Source organism: Schistocerca serialis, chromosome 2, assembly GCF_023864345.2.
Source record: "Schistocerca serialis cubense isolate TAMUIC-IGC-003099 chromosome 2, iqSchSeri2.2, whole genome shotgun sequence".
NCBI lineage: Eukaryota > Metazoa > Arthropoda > Insecta > Orthoptera > Acrididae > Schistocerca > Schistocerca serialis.
In genome coordinates, this window is record NC_064639.1 from 1,062,241,057 (window position 1) to 1,062,267,264 (window position 26,208).

The 26,208-nt window shown below is 42.8% G+C and overlaps 1 protein-coding gene across 3 annotated transcripts in view; it reads left to right on the forward strand.

Annotated features, from left to right (window-relative positions):
* LOC126458513 (uncharacterized) overlaps positions 1–26,208 on the forward strand; it is a 199,339-nt gene that overhangs the window by 163,242 nt on the left and 9,889 nt on the right. For 2 of the 3 annotated variants that reach the window (XM_050095610.1, XM_050095612.1), the window contains one exon: positions 10,062–10,121. The exons of the other annotated variant lie outside the window; for it this stretch is intronic. In XM_050095610.1, the coding sequence (XP_049951567.1) occupies positions 10,062–10,121 (60 nt within the window). The remainder of the gene's footprint in view (positions 1–10,061; positions 10,122–26,208) is intronic. 3 annotated transcript variants of the gene reach the window in all.

A 26,208-nucleotide genomic window follows, 5' to 3' on the forward strand; every position in this document is an offset into this window, starting at 1 on the left:
TCTCTGGGACCAAGATCCATTCCCCAATTTCCAGCCTGACAGTAGCAGACGATGTCATCGTGGTCCTTATTGCTATCTCCAACTCCTTGGGCCGCCATTTTACAGGCATTTTGAACTCCTCCCACTATCACCCTCCTTCCTCCATCGGAAACGAGTGGAGGGGGCTCAGACGATACCCTTCTCTTCTCCGAATAGTGAGTGCTACAGTGCTGTCTTTACTATGAGGGAGCTAGATTGTGCTCTCAGTTCATCCTGGTGCTCCGCCCTAGGGCCAGACACCATCCACATTCAGATGTTGCAGCACCTTTCTCTTGTGGGCAGGCACTTTCTGCTTAACACGACGTACATCTGCATCTGGGCAGTGCACATTTCCTGGAAGCTGACGTGAAGCCACCATCATACCCATACCTAAGCCTGGTAAGGACAAAACCTTCCTTCTAGCTACTGCCCCATCTCTCTTACCAGCTGTGTTTGCAAGCTGATGGAACATATGATTCGTGCCCGGCTGGTATAGTGGCTCAAGTCTCGCTATTTACTGACGAATGCACAGTGTGGATTTTGAGCACAGCGTTCTGCAGTTGATCATCTGTTTACTTTGTCCACCCATGTCATGAATGGCCTTCTGCGGAAGTCGCAAACTGTGGCCATATTTTTCGATTTGGAGAAGACCTACAACACCTGCTGGAGAACTTGTATCCTCCGTACTCTTTACATGTGGGTCTTCCGTGGCTGCCTGCCCTATTTCCTTCAGGAATTTTTAAAAGATCAAGTTTTCAAAGTCTGTGTGTGTTCTGCCTTGTCTGGCACCTTTATCCATGAAAACGGTCTGCCTCAGGGTTCCGTCTTGAGAGTCATCCTCTTTGCTGTCACCATTAACCCTAAATGGCTTGTCTCCCGCTGGGAATGTCCGGCTCCCTTTTTGTTGACGATTTTGCCGTGTATTGCAGTTCTCCATGGATCTGTCTACTGAGCGGCATCTTCAGCGATGTCTTGATTGTCTTTACTCGTGGAACATCGACAATGGGTTTCGCTTTTCCTCTGACAAAACTGTCCATATGAATTTCTGGTGACGCAATTGGTTTCTACTACCATCTCTACATCTTTAGCCTATTGCTCTTCCGTTCATTGAAACTACGAAATTCCTGGGGCTCATATGTGATAGGAAACACTCTTGGTCCTCACACGTCTTACCTGGAAGCCTGCAGTGCGCTGTTCCTCAGTGCCCTATGTGTCGTCAATGGTACTTCCTGGGGTACTGATCGAACTACCCTCCTGTTTGTACTGGTCCCTTGTCCATTTGAAACTCGATTATGGGTGCTTTGTTTATGCATCTGCATGTTTATACCTCTTATGCCATCTCAACACTATCCACCATCGTGGCATCTGTTTGGCCACTGGCACAAGGGCGTACCAAGGATCTGAACGGCGGAGGGGGGGGGGGGGGGGCAGGTCATACTAGTCTCAGGAAACAAGGACTCGAGACAACATACAGCACTTCTTATTAAATAAAACAGTAAACCAGTGAAAAACTGCTTTTAATAAACATTTTAAATACAAGAATGCGCTAGTACAATCCGAGAAAACATGCAGCATTTCTTATTAAATAAAACAGTAAACTAGTGATAAACTGTGAATATCTTCTAGGGGTGGAGGGCAGCTGCCCTACCCCTGCCTCTGCCCCTGCCTCTGCCTCTCGCTGGATGCCCATGCACTGGCACCTTTACACTAGCCCGGTAGTGAGTCTGTATGACATAATCCATATCATTTCAGGCAGGAGTGTTATCGTCATAGTCTTGGAAGTTATTGAATTTAGCATATGTTAAAATTCAGGAGTAAGTAAGAAACACTCATTTTTTGTTTTCTCCTAAAAAATCCCTACCCTGAGATATAGGCTTCCAAAGACGACACTGCAAACACCATTTTGAATATGCGAATTTTGGAAAAATTTATTAAATCCTGTATCTCTGTAACAGTTCTAGATGTTTTGTTAGTTTATTATTATTATTATTATTATTATTATTATTAGTCGTAAAGCTCCCAACATGGAAGACGCTAAGTAAAGATGGTTCACTTCTGGGGGTTCTTATTCTTCTTGTTTGCCCACCAGGTCTTCATTCTTTGCGAGAATTCAGCTTTTCTTTCTTCGCTCCATTTTGTTCCAGTTCTCGGCGCTTTTGTCTCTGGTTTGACCTCCCATTTGTCAACTTTAAGTTTGAAATTGTTTCTTTTGTTCATGTCTTCAGTAGTAATGTTGGCTAATTCCAGATCTTTCTTTACATTTTTGATCCATTCTCCTCCATTAACAAGGGATGCTACGTATCTTACTATTTTTTTTGTAAGTCTGTGATCGGGAAGTCTCATTATGTGGCCATAGAATTTTAGACGCCTCTTCCTCATGTTTATATCTATGTTAGAATATTCTTCAATTTTAGAATTTTTCTGTAATCTATACCCCTCTTTGGTCCATCTTGGTCCCAGAATTTTCCTAATGATTTTCCTTTCCTCTTTCTTCAGGTTTTCCATATCTGTTTTCCTTTTAAGTGTCAAGGTTTCGCTGGCATATAGCATTATTGGTTCAATTACCGACTTATAATGTTTAATTTTTGTATTTATAGATAGACATTTTTTATTGTAAATGTTTTGGACCAGCCCTAGACCCCTACGAGCTTTTAATATTCTTTCTTGTTGTGAGTATTTTTCAGAAATTATCTCTCCTAAATATTTAAAGTATGGTACCCTCTTAATTTCTCCATATTTGGTCTGTAACTTAGAAATTTCTAGATTTGTTGTTGTAAACACCGTTTTCTCAAAAGATATTTGTAGGCCAACTTTTCCTGCACACTCTTTTAAGGTTTCTATCTGTTTGACTGCCATTTCACTAGAATCTGCCATTATTGCAAGATCGTCTGCGTAGGCTAAGTAGGGGATTTGTAGGTCATCTTTTTTGGTTCCCAGTGATATTGGTTTCCAGTACTTTTCTTTTTTGAGTTCTTTTTCCCATTCTGCCATGACTCTATCCAGAACTAAGTTAAATAACAGAGGTGATAATCCATCACCTTGTCTAACCCCAGTTTTTATCTCAAATGATTTTGAAAGTTTTCCCATGAATTTCACTCTGCATTTTGTATTTGTTAATGTCTGCTCTATGATGTTCCGTGTCTTCTTATCCAGTCCTTGTTCTTCAAGAATTTTAAATAGTGTGGGTCTGTGAATTGAATCATATGCCTTTTTAAAGTCGACAAAGACATATACTGTAGGCTTCCTTCGCATTTGTCTCATCCTTGTAATCAATTTCAAGTTTAAAATTTGTTCTGGACATGATCTGTTTGGTCTGAAACCAGCTTGGAAATCTGAGATTTTGGGTTCTAGCAGTTTTTGTGTTCTTTCAAGAAGACAAGCTGATAATATCTTGTATGTGACGGCAAGTAAGGAGATTCCTCTATAATTGTTCACATCTGATTTATCCCCTTTTTTATGTAACGGATGTATTAGGGCACATTTCCAATCTTCTGGTATTTCTTCAGTAACCCATATGTTTTGAATAATTTTAACTAGCTCATTTCTTGAGTTAGACCCTAGACTTTTGAGAAATTCGGCTACTATTCCATCTTCTCCTGATGCTTTGTTATTTTTGAGTTTGTTTATGTGTTTGATAATTTCTTCTTCAGTTGGCGGTACACAGTCTTGCTGTTGCGGGGCTTTAGTGCTGGATATTGGAAGAGCTTCTGTTGGTTCTGGACAGTTTAATAGCGTTTCAAAATATTTGGCTAATTCTTCAGTTTTCTTCGTCGCTTAGTGCCAGATTCCCATCTGATTTCCGAAAACAGACATTTTGAGGGATATACCCTTTAATTTGGTTTGCAAAAGTTTTGTAGAATCCATGCGTATTATAATTTTTAAAATCTGCTTCTATTGATTCCAGTTGCTGAGTTACATACTTTCTCTTCTCTTGTCTAATAAGTTTATTTGAAAGTTTCCGTGTTTCTAAAAAGTTTTGAAGAGTTTTCTCATTTTTATTTGAACTGTACTTCGCAAAGGCTTCTGTATGAACTTGAATTGCCTTTTCGCATTCCATATTCCACCATGGATGTTTGTGCTTCTTCTTCAGTGGTATTTGCTCCTTCGCTATTTTTGTGATTTTTTTTTCCTTGAATGTTTCCCAGTTGTTTGCGGGAGAATTTTCCCATTTTTTAATTGTTTCTGATTCTGTTAGTTTTTGTAGGTCAAATTTTGGGATTGCTGGTGGAATTCTTGGTGTTTTCCTTCTTGGGGTGAATTGGACCCGAACTCTTGTGAGATAATGATCTGAGTCAATACTTGCACCTCTCCTAACCTGGATATCTCTGATCTCTTTTTGGAAGTTATATGAGATGGCCACATGGTCAATTTGAAATTCTCCCAATTGGCTTATAGGGGATCTCCAGGTCTTCTGTTTTCTTGGTTTCTTATTGAACGACGTTGAGCTGATTTTCATGTTGAATTGTTGACAAAGTTGGATTAGTCGCATGCCATTTTTGTTGGTCAATTTGTGTGCTGGGTATAGCCCAACCGTCTTCCTGTATTTCTTTTCTCTGCCAATCTGTGCATTGAAATCTCCAAGAAGTATTTTGACATCATTCCTCGGTATCTTTGACATTTCAAGTTCTAATCGTTCCCAAAATTTATCCACATTGTCTAGTCCTTTCTATTGTCAACGTTGCAGGGTGCGTGAACATTAATTAGGGTGTAATATTTATTCTTGTGTTTCAACCTAAGAAACATTAGTCTATTGCTAATAGTTTTTACAGATTTTACAAATTTAACTGAGGATTTTTCGACCATAAAGGCCATACCAAGCATGTTTGCCCCTTTACCAATTTTTCTGTCCGTTCCACTTTTGAAAATTATGAAGCCATTGTAGTCAGTGATTTGATTATCAGGAAATCTGGTCTCTTGTACTGCTAGGATTTGGATTTTCAGCTTCTTTAATTCTTCTGTTAATGTGTATAATTTTCCGGTTTGTATTAGTGTCCGTATGTTTACTGTTCCAATGTAATCTTCATTTTTGGGAAGTTTTCCAGAGTGCTCCGATCCACTCACAAGTCGTGTAGGTCCGGTCTCCCCAGAATCCGATAGACCGGTTGCCACCTTTCTGCTAGGTGGGTGGATTTCACCACCTGGGGTACTTTTGTTATTACATACACGAACCATGATTTTACTTGTAATTGTATTTTGGTCTGACATGTGCCAGTTGGTAGGATCAAGGTTGTGGAGCCTTGAAACACAAATCAGCCGCCACTAACATGTGGAACAGACGCTGTCGGGAAACCGGCACTGACATGTGGAACCGTCGTGCCCTAGTTTGCTAGTTTTGGTCCACCCCGGGTATTTTATTTCCCCGGTACCCACCATATCTGGTGAGCATTCCCCTATCCGCCACCTGGGGAGGCGCCTGGTAGGAGACTAGCAACTACCCCAGGGTTAGTTTATTATTATTATTAATAATAATAAATATTATACATCTAAAAACACAGATGATGTGACTTACCGAACGAAAGTGCTGGCAGGTCGATAGACACACAAACACACACATGAAGTTCAAGCTTTCGCAACAAACTGTTGCCTCATCAGGAAAGAGGGAAGGAGAGGGAAAGACGAAAGGATGTGGGTTTTAAGGGAGAGGGTAAGGAGTCATTCCAATCCCGGGAGCGGAAACACTTACCCCAAAATGTCTGCTTGCGTGCGTGCGTGCGTGTGTGCGTGCGTGAGTGTATACCCCTTCTTTCCCCCTAAGGTAAGTCTTTCCGCTCCCGGGATTGGAATGACTCCTTACCCTCTCCCTTAAAACGCACATCCTTTCGTCTTTCCCTCTCCTTCTCTCTTTCCTGATGAGGCAACAGTTTGTTGCGAAAGCTTGAATGTCATGTGTATGTTTGTGTTTGTTTGTGTGTCTGTCGACCTGCCAGCACTTTCATTTGGTAAGTCACATCTTCTGTGTTTTTAGATATATTTTTCCCACGTGGAATGTTTCCCTCTATTATATTCATATCATTAATAATAATAATAATAATTATTATTTTAAAGATAATTGCCCTCAATTTAGATATATCTGTCAAAGTTCTTTCACTGTTGCCCTTTGAATTTTTTTTTTAGTTTACAGAAGAAGAAAAATTTTCAGAAATGCCAATCCAGAAAAGTTAGCCATGGTGCAGATGATGCAGATTTTGCTCCAACAAAGGAAGAATTAAATACCCTGAATTAGTCAACTAAAGAGATAATTTAGAGATGCATCGGTTTTTGGGAATGGTTTTTGATACCTGATTGACTGGGCTCCCTCATATTCGGCAACTTCAGCAGTCGAACTGGTGGCATCTTAACGCTCTTCGTTGCTTGAGTCGCACCAGCTGGGGTGCCGATCGGTCTACCCATCTACGACTGTATGAGGCGTTAATTCAGTCCCGTCTAGATTATGAGAGCCTGGCTTACGGTTTGGCATACCCTTCCACATTGTGGTTGCTGGACCCCATCCACAGCGGGATCCGACTCGCCACTGGAGCTTTCCGGACAAGCCCTGTCAACAGCATACTTGTGGAGGCAGGTGTCCCTCCATTGCAGTTCCTGCGCCAACGATTACTGGCCGATTATGCTTCCCATGTTTGTAGCTTGCCCGGGCATCCCAATTATCATCTCCTGCTCCCTCACTCACGTCGTACATCTTCCAGAATGGCAGCCCCAGTCAGGGTGTACGATCGCGGTTCGCGTCAGAGCTCTTCTCTCTGGGCTTGAGGTTTTCCATCTTCCACCTCTTTTCCAGGCCTCTCTGCATATACTCCCGTGGTGTGCCCCCCTCCCATGCCTTCGGCTCGATTTGGCACATGGCCCGAAGGACTCAGTCCCTCCTGAGGCCCTCTGCTGCCGCTTCTTTCAATCCTTGCCACCTTTCAAGGCTCTGATATAGTCTATACTGACTGTTCGATGGTTGCTGGTCGTGTCGGTTATGCTCTTACTCTAGGGGATTATTATGAACGACACTCATTTGCCAGCTGGCTGGCTGCAGTGTTTTCACTGCCGAGGTTGTCGCCATCTCTCGCGACCTAGAGTATATCCGCTCCTGCTCAGGTGAGTCCTCAGTTATCTGTAGTGACTCCCTGAGTGGTTTACGAGCTATTGACCAGTGTTTCCCTCGCTCTTGTCTGGTGATGGCTATCCAGGAGTTCCTTCATATTCTTGCCCATTGTGACCGCTCTGTGGTCTTTGTGTGGACCCCGGGTCATGTAGGCATCCCGGGAAATGAACGTGTTGACACACTGGCCAGACAGGCTGTTGGTGCACCAGCCTTGGAGATTGACCTTTCGGAGAGTGACCTCAGGTCAGTTTTGCGACGGAAGGTACTTCACACCTGGGGTGAAGAATGATGTACAGACAGTAGCAGAGCCAGAATGGGGAAGGTGTAGGCACATTTATTTGGTCCAAGCCTTGTTGACACAAATTTATTATTTAACAATAATTGGTTATACATCCAAGTTTATACAATTAACAGTTTAAAAGGAAATTTTAGCAATAAATTTTTTTTAAACATTCTCTAGAAGAACATGCAGCCCCACTCTGAAACATTACATAAAGGTACTGTTAGTAAAGGGTGTATTATATCGTACAATAGTGCAACATGTTCAAATATTAACAATTACGCCAGAAAAATATTGAACTTGTGATTTGTACCACATGTAAATCAAACCTTTAAAAAATCCAATTTGGAAAGAGTGCAACAAATTCCCTATTATCTGCTTAGGAAAAAAAAAAGTGGCAGTGATAATCATCGGCCTCCTGATTTCACTTAAGCTTACGTAAACCCTACACAAATGTCACTTATTTTTCTCTCATGTGACATCAGTTCACCTTTCATGACAAATACACAAAATTTCAAAATTATTTTATATCAACTAAGTAAGCTACAAGACAGAAATAACATTAATGACTGGTAACATGAGTAAACACTGTCAAGTTTTCGATTTCACAACGGTTGTGTTATCTAGCAAATTTTCATTTAAATACTCGCCCTACGTGTTCCAAAATAACAGCTGGTCATGGAGAACCACGCTAAGCAAGCGAGCATTCCGTCCGCCCCACGTGCTCGCAAACAGCCATACTCATCGCAGTCCTTAATCGGCAGGCACCAGTTGACTTCCCGCCGCTTCCGTCCTGTCGCCATATCCCGACCGAGCCGCCCTCCAAAACTGTTGCTACGTGCACAAGCGCCAACAGCACTCAGCGATCACGCCCCCTATCGCTGCGGCGAAAACAAGTGAAATAATCTCGCAGGTAAATCGAGCTGAGCCGTGACACGGCTCACCCTTCCTTCACCCAACAAACTTCGGGCCATCAAGGAGGCTACCGGTGCGTGGCGCTCCTCCTTGCGGGTCTCTTGCAAGGACTCTGTTGTCCTTTGCCGGCTGCGCATTGGCCACACCTGGAGGACGCACAGCTATTTATTGCACCACGAGGACCCACCTATATGTCGCTGCGAGTCAGCTTTGACTGTGATCCACATCTTGTTGGACTGCCCGCTTTTAACTCCGCTCAGGCAGACGTTTGCGCTGCCTGATACGCTTCCTGCACTTTTATCAGATGACGTGATGACAGATTTAATTTTGAGTTTTATTCGTGCAGGGGTTTTTATTGCTTGATCTAAGTATTTTTCCTTTTTTTGTGTTGAGTGTGGCCTTTGGCCTACGATTTTAGACTGGGGTTTTTAGTGTGTTTCTTGGTGTTGGCTTTGCGCTTTTTTTTTAAGTGGTCGGCCAACCACTTTCACACTCGGTGTGATTTTAATTTCTTGAATCTGTGTCTTTCTTGTCCTGTGTCGTCTCTTGTCATCTCCATTGTTTGTTTTTATTCCTGGTGGGTATTTAAAGTTCATGGAAAAAGCTACCAATGGCCCTAGTAGTCTAGTCCCTTCAATATCACAAACAAACCAACCAATCAATCTGTGTTGCCGTCTGTCAGGAGGTGGTGTCACTTTGGCATTGCCAATGGTCCTCCCTTCACAGAAACAAGCTGCGGCGTATTGAGCCTCTCCCAGCAGCTTGGATAGTGACGTCCTCTCAGCCCTCCAGCCGGAGGAGGTCATTTTAGATAGGCTGCGTATTGTGCATTGCCTTTTTAGCCATCGTCATTTTATAAGTGGCACTTCCTCACCACTTTGTACACATTGTACCCAAGCTCTAACTGTCCCCCACTTCCTGACAGAATGCCCTGTGTAACTGTTTACCTTCGCGCTTGGTTATGCTGTCTTGAGTTATCGGCCATTTTAGCAAATGATGCACGGGCTGTCGACCTTGTTTTACTTTATCCTCATAAGCAATATGGTTAAGGCCTTTTAATTTTTAGGTTTGGACCTACGTTTCTGTATGATGACTCTTTTAGCACTTTCTCCACATGCCTGTTATCTGTCTTCTCTTATGTCAATTGGGACTGACGTATAGTCATTTTTTAACTCCTCTGTCTTCATGTTCTATAGTTTCGACTAGGGCGTGTATGACCCCAGTTGTTTTTGCGCCCTAAAGCAAAACAAAACCAAACCAATCTACAGGTATTCTCACATCATTTCAGACTAATCATCTTTAGGTATTAGCACATCATTTACAACACCTTTTGTAGTAGTATTTTTAATGTGGTGTTAAAATAAGTCATCGTGCAGCTTTAGCATCAATAGTCTTTTGTTTGATAGCACTGTAAGAAAGTTGCTATGTAGGCTGTTCTAAGTAATTATATGGTATCTGGAGATGATTGAAGTCAGTAGTCAATAAATAATTATTTTATCAACAGCTGTTGGTGGTCTTGCAATATGATCTGTTCCAAATAACATACTTGGCACTTACTGACAGGAACTCCACAATAAAGAAAGAAATTTCATCATTGAAGCATATTAATTAAAACTACAAAGCTGTTTTTCTTTTTAAATGATAAATTTGTGAATAAATAAGTGACTGAAAAACCAATTTGTTTATGCTTTTCAGATAACTTGTACGATTTTTAATAAACATACTTTGTTTTTTTTTTTTTTTTTTTTTTTATTTTTACAGAGGCAATGAAGAAGCAAAGGAATTTGTGATGTCATTGTATGATAATTCGATGTTGGATGAGTAAGTAAACCATTGTTGTTGACTACATATCGCGGTACTGGGGCTTGGGAGTTTTGCATAAATTCTATATATGCAGTGATTAAGCAAAAAAATAAATACTGAATACTGCAATATTATTTACTCTGTTAAATATTGTGGACTTGCTCAAGACTCTGAAATAACCCAGTACCATGATAACATACATGCAGACATCAGCTATTCTGAAGTATGCACGAAATAATATTTTATACACAGCGTGCAACTCACTGCCTTCTCAGAGATAGTTCGCGTAGGCGCTGCTATTATGGAGAGAAAATGTGTGCGCTTCTACACAAACTGTAATGATTAAGTTGGTTCTCAGGGGCTACTGGTCATTTATGTGCCAACTTTCACAAAGAAACTGAGATGTATTTTTTAATGCTTAATAAATGTAATATTTTTCTGTATTTACTATTCGTTATCTGCAAGGCAAAAACTGAGGAGAATCTCATCTGCCGTTAAGCGGCCAATCTTAAACATACTGAACTCGTTCAGTAAGAAAACATTCTTTGAAACTATTAAAAGATCAAAATAGAGAAGTCTCTTGCATTTACATTTAATATTACAGACTGAATTTCTAACTAAAAAATATCATCAGTGTAATGGCCTAGCAAATGCTACTAGGGAAAAAGCGCTCCCCGCAACACGAAGTTATGAAATAGAGTTATTAATTGCAATTAATGGTGGCTATTATTGGAGGTGCTCACTAATTTGATAATAAACACTTTCTAATAACAATTGGACATATATTCTGATAACTTACAGACAGACTTACATGTAATCAGATTGTGATAAATGGCGGTCTCCCGCTAGACGAAACAAGCTAGGACGAAAAATCTAACCCACAAATAAATTATCTCTGAAATTCTTCATCTCGTGACACACATACTATAGATGAAAGGCTATTTGTTAAACGCATCACTGTTTGCGAGCTTTACAGATAATAAACTAAACTTTTTAATATTTGATATTCATTACGCACACGTACAGTCTTTCAACAATGTATAGTTCACATGTCACTATTTTTTTAACATACACAAAAAACCCTTTTTATCTTTCTCAGAATGTCAGTTTATGTAACGTTCTGTCACTGAAAATAATTGAAAAACAAGTGGAATAGTCTGAAACTGTCAGTGGTTTAGTATGAATTTTCAGGAAAATTCAGGCGTTAACTTTTGGCTGGAATCCCTCCTTAACCTTTGATCTACTGAGCTAATTTTTTTTCAAATTTTACTGAGGGCTGCATTTTGTACCCGCTATGTTCATTTTCTAAGTTGGAGTATATTTTATATTGTAAATTATCTAAACTTTATTATGATTACAATAAACTTTGTTATAAGTTTGGAAGGTAGTTAACGAGTAAAATACTCAAAGATAGTTCATTACATTTTTATTAAAATTTATTTCAAGTGCAGTCTTTTAAAATCAAAATTTGATTTACCTGTTACAATTTGGTGGTAGTCTATTTCTTTTGTTGATAAAGAGAAAATTTGTGACAGCAGCAGAACTTCGAACAATTTTTATAAACTACATGGATTATCTTATCAGAGTGATCACCACAAACCCATTCATCAGGCTGCTAGTCCGTCTTCCTGTCTTTTCTTGATTCAAATAGGACTTGTCTTTCACATTGCCTGCCAAGAGTTTTTCTACTGTTTAGGCTTGTTGAATTTCTGTGGTTACACCCATCAAATTCATTACACTGAGGACATGTTTGCTCAAGGTCTTTCAAACTTTTCGCTCTTTAGTTCTGTGTGAGGTCTCACTATTCCGTCTCCCAAAGCAAGCAGCAACAGATGCCAGAGGACAGAAGCATACACACAGGCAATATCTGAAGAGTTCCATAGGTCTCTCATATTCGCAACAAGGTCGCGCCAGCCTATCCGATTTCCCACATGCCGGACAGCTGCACTTAGTTGTGACTCCTGCAATGGTGGAACATGCAGACACTCTCGTTCGAGGTGATACAAATCATGAGCAAACTTCTTGCTGCTCAATTGGACGTCTCTGTTGGTAGTGCTGACACATTTGTCCATTAGTTGGCGTACTCAAAACATCCTCCCACATGATCAAATATGGGTTCATTGCTTTGAACTGAAAACAACCTTTGGCCCATAGTCATGGCGACAGTCATCTGGGACTCGGAAGGGGTTACTCTGATTGATGTCCAACCCCATGATGCAACGATCCAGTCTGAAGCATATTGTGCTACCCTCGGGAAGTTGAAGAAATGATTTCAGCATGTTCATCACCACAAAAATGCAAACGAATTTCTCCATCTCCATGATAAGACTTCACACAAGTCTGTGCACCTGAAAGCAGCTCACAAAACTTCCATCTCTTTGGCCCAATGAAGGATATACTCCAGGGCAAGCAGTATGTGGATGATGGGGAGGAGGTTATTGGTGCTGCAGAGGGTTGGCTCCGACATTGACCAGTAGGGTCGTACCATGCAGGCATACAGATCCTCCTAGTGAGGTGGCAAAAGGCGTCACATAGAATGGAGATTGTGTTGAAAAACAGGCTTCTGTTGCCAGAAGACTGGGGAATAATACAGTGTATTGGAAACGCAAATAAAACTAACGAACTTTCACAAAAACTCATCACTTATTGAACACCCCTGTGTGTAACACATTTGAGTCATTGAAAAGCTGAACAATATTTTTTATGTGCCTCTCTATTGCTCGGCAGGTTAAACTTATTGTAAATGGTTACCCTAGCTAGACACACAATACAACCTTACTGTTATTGTGAGAGTGAAGGAATCTGTAAACCCGCTGTGGTACTCCTGCCTGTCGTAAGAGGCGACTAAAAGGTGTGTCACACGGTTCGGCCTTATTGTGATGGCCCCCCTGTAGGGTTTGACCTACATTTTTCAAAATTTTCCTGAAGAACGAGCCAATTGGGGAAGGGCGCCTTATATTGTGCATTGTGTCTGTAATGCACTGAGACCTGTTGCATCCTTCGTCAACGTTGATCTGCGCTTCTGCTCATTTGCCAACTGTTGGGCGAGATCACCCTCCTGGGTGCATATTTCTCCATCGACTGTGCAGTATTTTTTTCTACGCTGACGATGATAATGAACTTCTTTTCCTTGGTTGCACCTGATACCTGGCACACCAGCCAGTCCATTGTGGTGGGGCCGCCATGTACCCTGTTGGTTGTAGCCCCCTGACCACACAGGGGCTTGCTCTGCTGACGCCTACACCCCATGTATGCCAAGGGGTAAATGCCCATCTCCCTGGGCCATCGGGACTCCCAGCAATGGTCGTCCTGCCAGGTGGGCTTTGCTGCAGCTGGGTGGCGTCCGTGGGGAGGGCTCCTGGTCGGGAGTGGATGGCATGAGTCCGGATGATGTGCGATGAAGCGTAGTACATCATCTCTTGCTGGTGGTCAAACACCAGCAGTCTCTAAGTGTTCACGGGCTCAATTCAGCGCACAGAAGTACGACCCCAAATCATTCCCCTCCCTGCTCACACCATGGTACCTTGTATGTTCGAGAGCTGATGCAGAATCTTTCTTGACGATGAAGCCTCAGTTTTTTGTTGAGCATTTAGAGGACCAGTTTCAGGAGGTGGAGGGCTTGTTCAAAATGAGATCTGGGACAGTCTTAATTAAAAGCAGCATCCTCTGCCCAGTCAGGGGTGGTACTTGCTCGTGACAAGCTGTCGGATTTTTCTGTAACCATCATGCCCTTTAAGAGCTTAAATATGGTCCAGGGTATCATATTTCACAGGGATCTTCTTTTGCAGTCTGACAATGAGTGGCACTCAAATTTAGAGCAGCAAGGTGTACATTTCGTTTGGCTTGTCCACCAGGGTTCGAGGGATAATAAAGTTGCCACCGGTGGCTTCATCTTGGCCTTCGAGGGTGGTACATTATCTGAGAAGGTCAAGGTGGTCGTCTACTACTGTGATGTCAAACCATATATCCCTCTCCCGATGCATTCTTCAAGTGCTGGAAGTTCGGCCATATATCTTTCCGCTGTACTTCCATCGTCACATGTCGAGATTGCAGACGCCCATCACATCCCAATACTCCATGTGCCCCGGCTCTCATCTGTGTCAACTACGGAGAGCACTATTCGCCTTGCTCACCTGACTGCAGGATTCTCCAGAAAGAAAGGAAAATCATGGAATACAAGGCCCCGGACCAACTGACCTACACTGAGGCTAAGAGAAAATGTGAGAGCCTACATCCTGTGACTATGACCACTTCATACGCTGCCACTACAAGAACAGTTGTAACCCCTTCAGTACTGCGAATTCCAGTCAGCTCTCAGAGCCAGAAGGCTACACCTACCCTCTTGATAGTGGGGGGCAATTTCCCCCCCCCCCCCCCTCCTTCTCCTGTTGCTCCCACACCACCTACCTCGGGAGCACTGTCCCCCCCCAACCATCGAGGACACCAGCCCACACTTTCCAGCTGGAGAACCATAGGTCTTCTTCGGCTCCTCTCACCAGGAAGGGTTCCCTTGTGTCACTGCCTTCCGAGGTTTCTGCTAGTGGGAAAGAGGACACCTGCCAGTGGCTGAATTGCCCAAAAGCTGCTGGCACCCACACCACTGCTGCCTACAAGCAGGTGTGTCTGAGGATGGGGTGGAGATAGTGGCATCTGCTGAGGACCTAGATCTCGCCGGACATTCAGACACAATGGATATAGACTGCTCAGGCAATAAGTCGGTGGCGGCAGGGACCCTGAGGCGTAAACGGCCTCGTTGAATGTTCGATGCCTTCCCAGTCTCATGTCGTCCTCCTCCAGTGGAATTGCAGTGGTTTCTTTCCAACGCCTAGCTGAGCTACAGCAACTGTTAAGCTTTACATCTGCTTTCTGCATTGCTGTCCGGGAAACCTGAGTGTATTAGCAGCACTGATTATCAACTTCCTAAACTTTTCCTTCTTTTGGGAGATTTTAACACCCATAACCCCACGTGGGGTGGCACTGTGCTTATTGACCGAGGCAGAGGTGTCGAAACTTTACTGTCTCAGTTCGACCTCTGCCTCTTAAATACTGGGGCCGCCACACATTTCAGTGTGGCTCATGGTAGTTACTTGGCGATTGATTGATCCATTTGCAGCCTAGGACTTCTCCCATCTGTCCACTGGAGAGCACATAGCGACCTATGTGGTAGTGACCACTTCCCCATCTTCCTGTCACTGTCCCAGCACCAGGCCCACAGGTGCCTGCCCAGATGGGCTTTAAACAAGGCGGACTGGGAAACTTTCACCTCTGCTGTCACCGTTGAATCTCCCCCACATGGTAACATCGATGTGATGGTTGAGCAGGTGACTACAACAATTGTTCCTGTGGCAGAAAACGCTATCCCTCCCTCTTTAGGGTGCTCGAGGTGTAAGGTTGTCCCTTGGTGGTCGCTGGAAGTCACTGAAGCAATTAAGGAGTGTCGGCGACCTCTACAGCGGCATAAGTGGCACCCTTCCCTGGAGCACCTCATAGCCTTTAAACGGCTCTGTGCCCGCATTTGCCAACTTATCAAACAACGGAAGCAGTAGTGTTGGGAGAGATAAGTCTCGAACATTGGGTGCCATACGTCACCTTCCCCAATCTGGGCAAAGATCAAACGTCTTTTCGGGTACCAGCCCCCAACAGGTGCTCCTGGTGTTAACATAAATGGTGTGTTATCTACTGTTGCAAACGCGATTGCCGAGCACTTTGCTCGAGCCTCTGCGTTGGAGAATTACCCCCCAGCCTTTCGCACTCTCAAACGGTGGATGGAAGGGAACATCCTCACATTCACTACAAGCCACAGTAAATCCTGTAACGCCCCATTTACAGACTGGGAGCTCCTCAGTGTCCTTGCACATTGCCCTGACACAGCTCCTGGGCCAGATCGGATCCACAGTCAGATGATTAAACGTCTCTCATCTGACTACAAGCATTGCCTTGTCATCTTCAACCGGATATGGTGTGATGGTGTCTTTCCATCACAATGGCGGGAGAGCACCATCATTCCGGTGCTCAAACCTGGTTAAAACCCACTTGATGTGGATAGCTATCGGCCCATTAGTCTCACCAACATTCTTTGTAAGCTGTGTGTCGGCAGTTGGGTTGGGTCCTGGAGTCACATGACCTACTGGCTCCATGTCAGGGCGGCTTCCACCAGGGTCACTCTACCACTGATAATCGTATGTCCCTCGAGTCTGCCATCCGAACAGCCTTTTCCAGACAGCAACACCTGGTTGCCGCCTTTTTTTACTTACGTAAAGCTTACGATATGACCTGGCAACAACGTATTCTTGCCACATTGTATGAATGGGGTCTTAGGGTCCACTCCCGATTTTTATTCAAAACTTCCTGTCGCTCCATACTTTCCATATCCAAGTTGGTGCCTCCCATAGTTCCATCCATATCCAGGAGAATGGAGTTCTGCAGGGCTCTGTATTGTGTGTCTCTCTATTTTTAGTGGCCATTAATGGTCTAGCAGCAGCTGTCGGGCCCTCCGTCTCACCTTCTCTGTGTGCAGATGACTTCTGAATTTCGCACTGCTGCTCCAGTACTGGTGTTTTTGAGCATCACCTACAGGGAGCCATCCTCAAGGCGCAATCATGGGCTCTAGCCCACGACTTCCAGTTTTCAGCCACAAAGTCGTGTGTCATGCAGTTCTTTCGGTGTCATACTGTTCCTCCAGACTCAGAACTTTACCTTCGTGACGATCCACTCACGGTAGTGGAGATATATCGATTCTTAGGACTGGTTTTCGATGCTCAATTGCCTTGGCTTCCTCATCTTCATCAGCTTAAGCAAAACAGAAGTGCTGGCAGCTCTTCAATGCCCTCCATTGCCTGAGCAACACGAATTGGAGTGCAGATCGCTCAACGCTGCTGTGGCTCTACAGAGCCCTTGTCCAGTCCCAAATTGACTATGGGAGTGTGGTTTATGGTTCGGCAGTGCCCTCAGCAGTGTAGTTACTCGACCCTGTGCACCACTGCGGGGCTAGACTAGCGACAGGAGCTTTTAGGACGAGTCCGGTGACCAGCGTACTGGTGGAGGCTGGGTCCCCTCCATTGCAGATCAGATGTGCACAACTGCTCGCCAGTTATGCAGCACAAATTTGTAGTCCTCCTGATCATCCGAATTACCGTCTCCTTTTCCCACCCGCGGCAGTGCATCTCCCGCATCAGTGGCCCAGGTCGGGGCTAACGATTGTGGTTCACTTGCAGTCCCTTCTCTCCGAACTGGAGCCCTTCCCTTTACCACCTCTACTTGTGGTCCATTCACGTACTCCTCCATGGTGTACGCCTTGGCCGCAGCTTCATCTGGACCTTTCACTTGGCCCTAAGGACTCCGTTAACCCTGCGGCTCTCTGCTGTCACTCCCTCTCAATTCTTGACGCGTTCCTGGGGCTCTGAAGTGGTTTACACCAATGGCTCGATGGCTGATGGTTGCGTTGGCTTTGCTTATTTTCACGGCGGCCATATTGAACAGAATTCCTCAACTGATGACTGCAGTGTATTCACTGCAGAGCTGGTGACCATTTCTCGTGCACTTCAGTATCTCCGTTCTTGCCCTGAGGAGTTTTTTCTTTTATGTACTGACTCCTTGAGCAGCCTGAAAACTATTGACGGGTGCTACCCTTGTCATCCTATGGTAGCGTCCATATATGCCCTGGAACAGTCCAGTTGTTCAGTGGTGTTCATCTGGACCCGTGGTCACTTTGGAATCCCAGGAAATGAACTTGCTGACAGGCTGGCCAAACAGGCTACACAGATACCACTTCTGGAGATGGGAATCCCTCATAACTGACCTGCTTTCGTTATTATGCCACGAGGTTTTTCAGTTTTGGGAAACGGAATGGCAAAATCTCAATAGGCACAACAAACTGTGAGCCAATCTGTGTAAGTCCTCGGTGGGGGCTCTCGTAGGGACTCCGTGGTTGTCTACCGGCTCCGCATTGGCCATGAATGGGCAACCCACGGCTACCTCCTGCGCTATGAAGACCCACCTCAGTGTTGGTGTGGTGCCCAGTTGACAATGGCCCATATTCTTTTACTCTGTCCTTCTTTGGCTGCCCTGCGACTTCATCTTCGGTTGCCGGACTCGTTATCATTTATTTTTTAGCAGCCAATGTCTCATCAGCTGATTGGGTTTTACGTTTCATCCGCGAGGGTGGATTTTATCATTGTCTGAGTTTTAGCGCATTTCCTTTGTTTCTGTGTGTCCTCCACCCTAGTGCTTTTAGGGTGGAGGTTTTAATGTGTTGCAGGGTGGCTGGGTTTTCCTTTTTGTTTTTATGGTCGGCCAGTCACTGTAATCTGCTTCCTTGGTTTACTCTCTTCTAACGATTTCTTGCATCTCTCTGTTGTTTTCTTGTCCTCTTTTGTTCCTTTTAGTGTTAGTTGCATTTCCTTCGTTCTTGTGGTCTTTCCTTTCTTTCAGTTTTGTGTTATATGTCTCATCTGTTTTATTCTCACACTTGTGAAATTGTTTTATTAGGAGCAAGGGACCGATGACCTCATAGTTTGGTCCTTTTCCCCCCATCTTTTAAACCAACTAACCAGCCATGGTGTGTACCCCTTCCTTACATCTGCGTCAACCTCTCCTTTGGACTGAAAGACTTAGTAGACTCAATGATTTTTCATCACCTGCTCCTGGACGTCCTTAACACATTTCCAGGCTCGAACATGATATCCATTTGACAGCTCTACAATTGGTAAACAAACTGATTTTGCCTACACACATGCAAGATGCATTGAACTACACTACTTGCTGAATGGATGCATCGTATTGACTGCACAATTGGTGGCCATTGCTTGAGCCCTTGGACAGCTTTGTTATTGCACTGGAAAGTTGTTCTTAATCGACAGTGAGTCCTTCAGTAGTCTTCAGGCTGTTGACCAGTGGTGTGCTCAACAGGCATTGGTTATGACTGTTCAGGATCTCCTGTATTAACTCCACCACACTGGACAGTCGGTCATCATTTTATGGATCGCTGGTTACGCTGGGATCCCAGTGAATGAACATGTTGGTCATGCTGTCTACCAGGATGCCAACTTCAGAGACTTCCAATCGACTCCATGTTGACAATTGTTGAAGGCTTGTAATGAGGATTGGTGTGCCCTGGTTTCTCCGAATAGTGCACAAACTGTAAAGGAGACCACGACCATGTGGCAGTATTGCTTTGTGCTTCACACAGGGAATCTGCAATCCTCTATTGGCTTCGCATTGGCCACACTTGGCTGACCTATAGCCACATCCTCCGAAGTGAGGAACTACCCCACTGTCAGTGTGATGCCCATCTCACAGTGGCCTGAATTTGGCCACCTTACAGCAAAACCTTTAACTTACTGACAAGCCACTTCTGGTACTACCGGACGATGCCAAAGGAGCTGATTTGGTTTTTTCTTTTACATTTGTTGTTGGTTGACAGACTTGTCATTGTTCTCTTTCCTGTGATTTTATCCTGTCCGTGTAGCTAATTTTCTAGTGATAGTGGAGTGTGTGGAAAGACCAGTCAGATGCATTATGTGCCCTGGGGGACCTCCAGCTGATTTCTGGGCCAGGCAATTGTCCCACCTTCACCTTTTTACCCCCTCTCTCACTTCTATGTGCTTCTGTCTCTTGCCATTCTTGATTCTTGTATTCAGTTGAGTCCATTGGGATTTGTCTTCTGTGTCCTTCCTCTCTGGGGATTATTTTTGGCTTGACACACAAAGAATTAGTGACCGATGGCATTAATAGTTTGGTCCCTTTATTCCTCGAGTGGGCATGCTTATGTATAAAGTGCCCCAACCACAAATAATTGTCTTGTACTGTTCCATTATTGTTCTACATTTGCGATTCCATACCTATTCCTTCATTATTGTTTCAGCTAACACAGTGATAAGTTGTATTGTCATCTGTCCAAGTGAGCAGCAGTAATATTAAATTAACAGCGAGCTATGTGAGGAAAAATTTATGATCCATGCAAGAAAACTATGCAGATTCTGAGCTAGCACCGCAATCCCACAATGACGTGGTTTGTTGGTACTGTACAGCTTTAGAAATTTTGATTGTGAGAAACTTAACGCTGGAGTCTTGTTCTTTGCTGTGCCAGTGTAGAAGTGTGCACTGAATCGCCAATATGCATGTTTATTTATATATAAAAGCCAACTTAGGAATAGAACAGTCTTTCTCTAATTTCATAGCACTATTTCATGAGAAATAGGTTAGTTTCAGAATTTTCGGATGCTTACAAAACTGTATTTTCATAAGTTAGTGGGGAATTCGTAGCAAATCAGCATTTGTGGCTCACAGTTCAGCCAACGTATATATCGCCCCTGAATTTCATTGTGTATTGACGCAAATAAATGTGCAGTTTTTAGAATTTTCAGATGCTACCATTTCTTTTGCATTATCTACGAGCAGTTTGTAACAAATCTGGGTTTGTGATTTAGTTACTGTAGCAGATTTTCTAACTAACATGTTGTTATATCTAGTTTTCACTTAAAGAAAAGTAGCCCTATATATTATCTGCAATTATAGTAAATTAACTCAGTTTTCGAGTTTGCTAACACCTATAATTAACATCAAAACTTTTTAGGAAACTAGTAATTATACCCTCTGGTTTTTGTGTTGCCTTAATCGAAATCTCATTTGTGTATCTGCTTCTATTCTTATAGGGAATTAGCAACTTTTTAACCCAACAGGTGAAAAGATAATTGACAGATTTAATTTAAAGTTATTTGTTCACTGCCTCGTAATACATTACACCAACCAAAATGCAGCCCCACTTGAATGCTGTTTTCAAACATGGGAGGAGTTTGTTGACGTTGGTAAGCAGCTGGAAATCCCTGACTATTGTCAAACGATTGGTAGCTACTGCGAATTGGTATGTTGGAAGAGTCCCTAAGAGTTGTTTACCCATGATACCTGTACCAGAGGTACCTCAGGTACAATCCTCTCCTGTGGGTCCTGTCTTCTCTGCAGAAAGTACGGTATCTGTCATAACCTGCCACTTGACTGAATGGCGTGTCAGTGGTAGGTCTGGTGGACAGGGACCAGGCAAGACTCAGGGTATTGTATCGATGCCCCTAACCAACAAGTTTGAGGTGCTGTCTTTCACCGATTCTGAAACTGTGAGCGAGTGGGACCCATTCACCAGTTTTGAGGAAATCTGTTTTGTCCAGTGTCAAGAGAAGACTGACACAAAAGGGTAATGGTCTATTAATCATCAGCAGTTCAAACATACAGCAAATAATGGTACCCCTTAGGGAAATAACAACAAGGGACAGGAGAGGACACCAGGTGCACTCACTGTGTATGCCTGGGGACTCATTCAGCATGTTCAAGAGGCTATTCCATCTGTTACTGAGGGAACAGTGTGCAACTAACTGCAGATTGAGCTGCACGTTGTAACAAATGATGCCTGTTGTCTGGGCTCAAAGGTCATGCTTGGGTCATTCTAGTGACTGGAAGAGAAGGTTGAGAAGACCAGCCTTGCGCATGGAGTTTCGATGAAGGTCACAATTTGTAACATTGTCCCCAGAACTGATCGTGACCCTTAGGTTTGGAGTCAAGTGGAAGGAGTGAACTGGAGACTTCAAAGGCTTTGTAACCAGCTAGGCTGCAACTCCCTAGACTTGTGCCCGAAGATTGAGAACTGTAGGGTGGTCCTAAATGGGTCAGGTGTGCACTACACACCAGAGGCTGCTACTCAGGTAGCTGACTGTGTGTGGGGTACACACAAGGGTTTTTTTAGATTAGGTGACACTCCATCTGATCCAGATGACAATAGCTTTAAGAAACCCGGAATTATCAGTGTAAGATAAAAGGAACGCCTCCCACAGGTGATAGTATTAAAATCCTAATGGTAAACTGTCAAAGCACTCACAACAAAGTGCCAGAGTTTGAAGCACTCATGAAAAGTAGTGAAGCCCACGTAATACTAGGGACAGAATGCTGGTTGAAACCTGAAATTGATATCAGTGAGATTTTTGGGGAAAATTTAAGTGTACATCGAAAGGACAGCAAATGGGAAATAGAGGTGGTATATTTGTTTCAGTATACAAGAAACTCAAATCAGCAGAGATAGATATTGAAGCTGCCTGTGAGCTTGTTTGGGCATGAGTCAGTATCAGGGGTGGGCATAAAATAGTAATTGGATCCTTCTATCGCCCACCAGACACATCACCTGCTGTAATCGAAAACCTTAGAGAAAACCTCTGTTCACTTGTACATAAGTTCCCAAGCATACTGTAATCATTGGTGGAGACTTTAACCATCCAACAATTAATTGGGAAAATTACCATTTTGGTAGTGGTGGGTGTGATGAGACATCCTGCGAAACATTACTAAATACCTTCTCTGAAAACTACCTACAAGAAATAGTTTGGAAGCCCACTCATGAAACAATGGATGTAATGGCAATAAATAGACCTGGTGTCTTGGAAGATGTCTACATCAAAACTGGTATCCATGTCCTTGACACATTTGTGCCAACAATGATTACCAGGGTGCAAAGGACAACTAAAACAAGCAGAAAGATATATATGTTCAGTAAACTAGAAAAAAATATCAGTAGTGTCATGTCTCAATGAGGAACTTGAAACTTTCAGCACAGGTCTGTAGGATGTAGAGGAACACTGGCTCAAGTTTAAAAGAACAGTTGACCACATACTGGATCGATATGTACCCGTCAGAACAGTTCATAAAAAGGGAACCTCCATGATATACAGTCATTGTGAAGAAACTTCTAAAGAAACCGAGATTACTTCATAACAGGTGTAAAACAAATCATAGGGCTATAGATAAAAGTATGCTGAATGAAACACGGTTAGCTGTCAAGAGAGCTACGCGTGATGCCTTCAATGACATTTCACATAATACAAAAAAATTCTGGTTGTATGTAAAGGCTTTTAGTGGTCCCAAAGTAGTCCCTAGCGAATGAGACAGGCACTGAAATTGAAATTGAGCGTAGCAAAGCAAAAGCTGAAATGCTTAACTCAATTTTGAAATTTTCCTTTACAAAGGAAAACTTAGGAGAATTGCCCTAACTTAATCCTCATACCACTGAAAAGATGAATGAAAGAAGTATTAGTGTCAGTGGTGTGGAGAAACAGCTGAAATTGTTAGAATTGAATAAAGCTCCAGGCCCTGATTGAATCCCTGTCAGATTCTGTACTGAATTTGCAGGTTAGCTAACCCATCTTCTAACTATAATCTGTCGTAGGTCCCTTTCCAACAAAAAACCGTGACCAGTTCTTGGAAAAAGGCACAGGTCACACCAGTCTACAAGAAATAGTAGAAGTGATCCACAAAACTACCCTCCAAAATCCGTGAAATCGATTTGTTGTAGACTCTTAGGACATTCTAAGCTCAGACATAATGAGGTATCTGGAACAAAATGACTTCCTCAGTGGTAACCAGTGTGGATTTTGAAAACATCGATCATGTGAAACCCAACTAGCACTTTTCTCGCATGGCATACTGAAAGCTTTGGATCAAGGCAATCAGGTAGATGCAGTGTTTCTTGGTTTCTGACAAGCATTTGACTCAATACCGCACCTACACTTATTGTCAAAAGAATGATTATATGGGCTATTGTGAAATTTGAGAGACTGAGGACTTTTTGGTGGGGAGGACAAAGCATGTTATCTTGGATGGAGAGATGTCAGATGTAGAAGTAACTTCGGGTGTGCCCCTGGGAAGTGTGTTGGGACCCTTGCTATTCATTTTGTTTATTAATGGCCTTGCAGACAACATTAATAGTAAAATAAAGGTTTTTGCAGGTGATGCAATTGTCCGTAATGTACTATCTGAAAGAAGCTGCGTAAATATTTAGTCAGATCTTGATAAGATTTCAAAGTGGTGCAAAGATTGGTAACTTGCTCGAAATGTTAAATTTTGCACTTCACAAAACAAAAACATAGTATCCTGTGACTGTAGTGTCAGTGAGTCACAGTTGGAATCGGCCAACTCGTGCAAGCCTGGGTGTAACACTTTGTAGGGATATGAAATGGAATGATCACATAAGTTCAGTCACGGGTAAAACAAGTGGTAGACTTAAGCTTATCGATAGAATACTGGGCAAGTGCAATCAGTCTATAAAGAAGATGGCTTACAAATCTCTCATGCAACCCATCCTAAAATGTTGTCCAAGTGTGAGGGACCTGTACCAGATAGGACTAATAGTGGATGTTGAATGTATACAGAGAAGGGGAGCATGAATGGCCACAGGTTTGTTTAATCTGTGAGAGAGTGTCACAGAGATACTGAAGGAACGGAACTGACAAATTCATGAAGATACACACAAATCATCACGAGAAAGTCTACTAACAAAGTTTCAGGAAATGGCTTTAAATGATTACTGTAGAGATATATCACACAAGGATCATGAGGATAAGATTAGAATAATTACTGAATGCACAGTCATTCAAACAATCATTCTTCCCATACTCCATACGTGAACGGAACAGGAAGAAACCCAAATAACTGGTACAATGGGACATACCATTCGCTGTGCAGCTCTTGGTGGTTTTCAGAGTAGAGATGTAGATGAGGCAGGTGTCTGCGAGATAATTAGTAATCGAATAAATGTTTGGCAGGGATCTGATGCAACTACACTGTTTAATGCTCCAAGTGGGTTGTTGTTGTGGGGTAACACTTGCATTTGGCAATAGATTGGTACAACAAAAGTTTGTTGTTATTTAATTAAACTAAGATTAAACTGTGAATTTGCTCATAAATGTTTACCTTTGAAACGTAAAGGCAGCTATTCTGTATGTGTGTACGAAGTACGCCGTGCCCACTTGTGTTGTGAGTAATGGTGCACTCATTCAAGGGTTAACCCCATCAATCCACCCATTCATAAGTGATAATTTACATCATGTATAAGGAGTTAGTAAGGAAGTATTGTCATTTAATAATGCCACGTAGAACAATAATCTAGGGATATTTAATTAAGTAAGTCCTCATTGATGGATATGTGCCATAAGAATATTACATTGTGCTCAGCCACAGTTCTCATAGATAGCTGTGAGTTACTTTAATTCTAGTGTCAGTGTCACAGTACAAATTTTTGTTCATGAAATGATTATAAATCTGTTAGAGTTCAGAAAGGGATGGATAATGATACTACTAAAATATGCTTTTTTAAATTTTACTAATTTGTTTATTAAACCTGATCTAGTTAAGGCATTCAGGCCCTTTCTTAGATCAGTGTTTCACACTTAAGTTTTTTTTTCTACATCATAGTTATCTAAGAAATAACAGATTCAATATATAGTACTGCCCAGAACGTAACACGATTTGTGGGACAAAGTGATAGCTGTGGAAGTTGAATTCATGTAATTAGGCATCCAGTTTTGCATAAAAATACACACAAATTATGATAAGTTGGACCAGGGACTAAAGAAAAAATGCAATTTAGAAAAAGTTTAATAACAGTTATCACATATTATATTACAGTACAGTACAGGGTGATTCAAAAAGAATATCACAACTTTAGGAATTTAAAACTCTGCAACGACAAAAGGCAGAGCTAAGCACTACCTGTCGGCAAATTAAGGGAGCTATAAAGTTTCATTTAGTTGTACATTTGTTCGCTTGAGGTGCTGTTTTCTGTGCCATTTCAGCCAATAGAGTTTTTGGTCCCTTTTTCTTCGAAGGTGCTACTGTAACTGGACTACAGTATCTGGAGATGTTAGAGAATTGGCTGTTCCCTCAGCTCGAACAAGAAGCACAATAATTCATATTTCAGCAGGATGGAGCGCCACCACATTGGCACTTATCTGTCCGTAACTACCTGAACGTCAACTACCCGAGGCAATGGATTGGCCGCCAGGCAGCCCGTGACAGAGCACTTCATCACTGGCCTCCAAGAAGCGCTGATCTTACCCCCTGCGATTTTTTCTTATGGGGGTATGTTGAGGATATGGTGTTTCGGCCACCTCTCCCAGCCACCATTGATGATTTGAAACGAGAAATAACAGCAGCTATCCAAACTGTTATGCCTGATATGCTACAGAGAGTGTGGAACGAGTTGGAGTATCGGGTTGATATTGCTCGTGTGTCTGGAGGGGGCCATATTGAACATCTCTGAACTTGTTTTTGAGTGAAAAAAAAAAACCTTTTT